At 38.9% G+C, this 5,558-nt stretch overlaps 1 protein-coding gene across 1 annotated transcript in view; it reads right to left on the reverse strand.

The window, feature by feature from the left end:
- PHLPP1 (PH domain and leucine rich repeat protein phosphatase 1) overlaps positions 1 to 1,976 on the reverse strand; it is a 64,575-nt gene extending 62,599 nt beyond the window's left edge. Inside the window, 1 exon segment of the mRNA XM_017738599.1 lies at positions 1,827 to 1,976. Within this exon segment, the coding sequence (XP_017594088.1) occupies positions 1,827 to 1,976 (150 nt within the window).
- Between the last annotated feature and the right edge of the window lie 3,582 nt (positions 1,977 to 5,558).

A 5,558-nucleotide genomic window follows, 5' to 3' on the forward strand; every position in this document is an offset into this window, starting at 1 on the left:
AACCACCAAGAATATCAACATTTTAATAGAAAGTGAACACCATAAAAGGTGTGCCAGTGAAACGCATTAAAGGCTGTTCTTATGCTACCTAAAAAAAATACAATTTATACTCCTTAGTTATTAAAAACAGGCTTAACAAAATGCTTCTCTTACAGCCCAATTAAATTCTTTGGCATTTCTCAACTTGCTAAAAAACACCCAGAATACATCATTCTGCTACCATACACGAGAAGTCCCACACAACTTATGGTCTCAATGTCTCAGTACAGCATTCTGGAAAGCCTTTGCAAACCAGGAAGTGCAGAGTATTTATGGGGTTGAGGAAGAATATCTTTTGAGCAATAATTTAAAAAACACTTAGTTCTGTGCCAAGCACCCTCCTCCCAAGCTTTGTCAGCAGAAGCCCTCAGTACATTTTTCTGAGCTTAGTTATCCTTTTCTTTTAAAATTTGTTGTCAACTTTCTGCTTAACACAGTCTGCATGTTTTACATCACATAAGGTGTTTCTATGCAAAAGCTACTTCGAAATTCCATGTTAAGCAATTAAAAAAGATACATAATGATTTCCCATTTTAAATTAAAAGAAATATATTGAGATGAAAAGAATAGTCATCTCAAAGAGACGGCTGATGGGAACCTTAATCCTGTCCTTTATAGCAACCTACAGCCAGGAATACAGTTCACTGTCAAGAGTTCACACCCTGTTGCCAAAAGAGGACAATGTCTCTACTTCAGTATTTCCCGGGAAGAGTTGGAGAATCATGTGAAGAATCAAAAAAGAGGCAGGAGAAACAGCTCGTAGAAGGCAGCACTACTTTTCACACTGCTAGTTATAGAATATTAATGAATCAGCTCTAGTCTGCATATATAATATTGTGAAGCTTGTTTCTCTCCAAACAATTCTTTAGAATTCAACTTACCAGTATGTAAAGGTAAAGGAGGATTATTTAAGGTGTAAATTCATCCTCAAGCTGATGATTCTCTTCCCAATACCTCAGCCAAACAAGCCAATAATAGTGTTTTGAAACACTATTTAGGTTGAAATAGTAAAGTTGTAATCTTACTGCCTTCACTACAGTTTCACAGAAGGGCTAAAGTGGGAAGGAACCTCTAGAGGTCATCTGGTTCAATCCCCTGCTCAAGCAGGTCCACCTAAAGCCAGTTGCCCAGAACCATGTCCAGATGGTTCTTAAGTATCTCCAGGGGTGATGGATATGCCATCACCCATCTGGGTAACCTATGCCAGTGCTCAGTCACCAGCACAGTGGGAAAAAACAAATTTCCTCATGTTAAGTCTGGAACTCCTGGGTTTCAGATGTAATCTATCAGGAAATAGTTCCGTTTCAGCTTTTCACATGGAAAAATGTTTGTTGCTGTTAGCTTACAACAGACAACTACTCATACAGTGCTGAACACTCAAAACTCCCACAATGTTCAAAATAAGCCCATGCCCTTATTTGTTAATTTTTCAGAACTTAAGAGTAACCCAGCATGGATAAAACCTGGATGAAGAGGCACGGCACAGATCATACACAATAGACCTGTGCATATATCCTTTGGCTGTATACTATTGCATATATAAACCACTAAACACTGCACACAAGAAAAAACATTGTGCATCCATTGCTTTTCTTTGTAGTGTTAATTCAAACATTCTAAATTGTTAAATATGACTAACCATAATCAAAAGTCATTTATATACTTTGAAAATTCCATTTATAGAAACAAGCTTTTGGGGAGTCAGAACCATCCTAATTGAATGCAATCTTCTCTTCATAAAGAGACAGGGGGTTAACCAAGCAAACAAATAAAACAAAATATCTTACTTTTCCACCAATTAAAGGGAGGACATGCATCTTTCCAGTCTGGCTTTCTTTTACTGATGAGACAATTAGGCATGTTCCACAAAGGATAGCTTGGCGTCTTGTCCATCTGTTGACTGGCAAATGTATTTTCCCTTTTCGAACATTGTACATTCCTGAGAGCTGAATCCGTTCGGAGCTGCCAGTGCTGTGGGGCTTTCCTGAAATAGAAACAAAAGCATCCACTTAATCACAGAAAATCTTTGCCTCTTTCACTCAAGTCATCCTGAGACTTGATCAGCAAATTTTAAAGCTACAAACTGCAGCATGACAAATGAAATGCAGCTTCAAAACCATGCAAGCAGGTAATTTAATATTAGTTTCAGTACAGTCTTCTTCCATAGGTAGAGGGATACGACAGGTTGGTATCATGAGGAGCAGGTCACATTAAATAATTTGCAGTAATCACAGAAGCACCAATTAATGGTATCAGCCTTCTGTATGGAACTTGGAAATCAAATGTTTATCCACAACAATAAGTAATTGGTTATTGTTGAGTTCACACGGCCTGTGTGGTAACTGCAGAAGGGGGGATGTACTGCATTCTGACCCGTATCTTTGCATTTCCATGTCTCTTCTGGCTTATCCTTCAGGTCACGGTTTGAATAGCTTCAAAAGCTTCCCAAAGAATACACTTCCTACCTTCCGCAGCCCGCACTGCTCAGTCCAAACCCCATAGCAGAGGTAGCACACTCGGCCATTATGTTAGCAGGTGCAACCTAGATGAAACCCCTCAAACACCCTGCTTTACTCTGAGTAGAGATTCAGGAAGAGTAAAGTTCTTTTGTCTGTATTATAATGAATTCACTATTTGTAGTAATTCAGATTATTAGCACAACTACCAATTAGACCGAATCTGTTAAGTTACTTTAAACATCTCAGATTCTACTAATCTAATCTTATTAATAAAAATTCTACTCTACAGAAAACATAATGAGCAATGGCAACACAAAGACAAGCATCTCTCATCTCTGCTCTTTCAGGATATAAACAGGAGGCACAATTTACTCATTCTAATCTGATTTATCTACACCAAGTTACCCTATCAAACTCTAAACAGTCCAGCCCAGATCTGACTCATCTGAATATATCTAAGTCTTTTGCAAACAGAGACAAGAGCTAATCATGTTCAGGTTAAACCAGTTCAAATTTGTGTAAGAACACCAGTGTTGGTGAACTTTGGGAGAGAGCTCCCCTGGATAAACAAACCAAAGGGTATGTTAATTCCAAGTAGCTTTCCCATCATGATAAAAGATAAATCACTAATTTTCCTGCGCTAGCGTTTACCAAAATCCTTAAATACAAGGAATTAATAACTATTTAGGACTCCAGAAAAGCAGAGAGTTGATTCTGTTGTCTAACACCAATATTTCAGAGCCATGCCCACAGAACTCCAGTGGTGACAAGTGCTGCACACTGTTACTTCAACTTGCTATTATTCCTGCTTGCATGACAGCTCATTTGTCTCAATGAGGCTCCTCTTGCCTTCAAATTATCTATGGAATGACAGAAGACACCTACAACATGCCCTACCCACTGCCATTCTCTCACCCTCGCCTAGCCTGCAACAGTTCTTGTCCTTATCTTTGAAAGCTACCTTTTTGAATCTTACTGCCAGTTTAATGAGCCAACACTTGGCAGAGTTCCCTCAAGACTTGCTCTGCTCTAATGAACACTAGCATGTAGGCTACCAATATCTGCCAGTTTGGATCTGCAGGAACATCACTACTGCTTGAAGCTGAAACACTGAAACTTTAATGCCCACAAGGTATCAGCATCAAATTCAAAAATAGGTGCTCCAAGAAAGCAATAGTTACACTGCCAAGCAAATTCATATCCAACCAAAGAAGCTGTGGATTAACTCTTTGCCCAACAGAATGGTGGGAAATGCGACACCCATTCCATGCAAAGACACAAGACAACTGATACAGAATACAAGCGAGTAAATCAGAGCAGCTCAGCCTTAAACAGAAAAGCTGAATCAAACATTACATTTGTAATATGAAACATCTGGTTCTTAAAGAAACTGAGAATTTACCTAGCTTGTGCAGAATCATGGCCTTCATGCCACAGAGCACTGATTAAAGAATTAACCACACACACAAACAACCAAATCTCTGTAATGGAGTAAAAATGCCTGGTAAATACTAATAGCACAGTTGCATAAGGAATAGCCGTCAGGGACATGTGCAGTTTCACCTCAAAAATTATGTTTTATGATCATCTTCCCAGGTCTTTTTTCTGACTGTGTGCTCTGTAATTTCACAGGAAAGCAGAACCCACTACTGGTAGAAACCCTCCGAGACTGCAAGGCATAACCTCAATCTCTTGGGAAGACAAACTCATTTAGCATTTCAACATAATCAAATGCAACTTTCAGGAACATTCAGGAACAAAGGCTGTAATTTGCACTTAATATGGGCAGACCTGTGTCCTGGAAAACACCAAACCTCAGAAGTTTTTCAGTAACATGGTGGATAGCAAAGAGTATGAGCTCTGGCTATAGCACTGCAGCCAAGAGGCTTGGTAGGAAACACAACAGCATTCTGAAACAATCAAGTAGTAGCATTATCCTGCCTAGTCCAGTGATTAAAAGACTACCACACTAGGTACTCACACTTCACAAAGGGTACTGAAAAGTTAGTCTTGGAAAAACAACAGAGGAAAATAAATTCAGATGCCTGAGAAATCTGCTTTCTAGGACCAGACTCTCTTGGACTAGATACATGATTTTAGGCACAGCTGGACCTGTAAAACTACTCAGAAGTCTCTAAAACATAGTTCTTAAAATTTTATGTAAATTCACAGAGTTTGTAAAAGATATGGTAACAATTACTATAATCAGTAAAGGTTTACTAGAAAAGCCAGAAGAGAGCTATCACTAGAAGTATTCCTGCTAGATGTGAACTATATTTTCTCTCAAATTTCGTATTTGAATGGAAAATTACTGAAATAAGAACCTTCAGTTACTCCTACAAATACAAAATAAAAAATTAAATAACCCCTTTAAACTCAAAGGAACCCTTCAAAGGATTTAAGGTGCTTTTTCCCAGCAAGCACTATCCTTTGCTAAGCCAAAGCCAGAAGGTTCTTGGTGAGAACATACAGAAATAAACACTGGACCTATTTCATTAAAGCAAACGGTTTCTCTCTTCCTATTCTTGCCTACTTCACTACATAACCAACCATCTGGTTGGACCAGATGATCTTTCAAGGTTCCTTCCAACCTGGCCTCTTCCATGATTCTGTAACTTGAAAAGCTCATGTTTAATATTGGATCACATGTTGTTGCCTGAGATGCAATCTGCTCACATATTCAGTTTTCTTCCTGCTTAAGGATTGTAATCATTGATATTTGATAGAATAACACTGTGATACTATTATCATGCAAGTGGGGGGCGGGGGGGGGAAATGAGTCAAAAGCCACTGGCTTATTTTGATTTTAAGCGGAGGTTAATCAAGGACATACCAACTAGTTGCGGAACTAAATTCCTAAATCTGCCCAAGTATTTTTTGCAGGTAACTGTGAGCAAAAGCTGTTTGAAAAGTAGCAGCCTTGCCTACTCAAAAATAAGCTTGGACAGACTGCAGCTTTAAAGAGCTCAGGTATTAGCTGCCAAGAGAGCATAAAAGCAGGAAAAGTTCAAATGACAGTGAGCTCTGCCAGGGCAGAAGTGGGATGGGGTTTGGAAAGAG

This window comes from Corvus brachyrhynchos, unplaced genomic scaffold (assembly GCF_000691975.1).
Source record: "Corvus brachyrhynchos isolate BGI_N302 unplaced genomic scaffold, ASM69197v1 scaffold237, whole genome shotgun sequence".
In the NCBI taxonomy this organism is placed as follows: Eukaryota; Metazoa; Chordata; class Aves; order Passeriformes; family Corvidae; genus Corvus; species Corvus brachyrhynchos.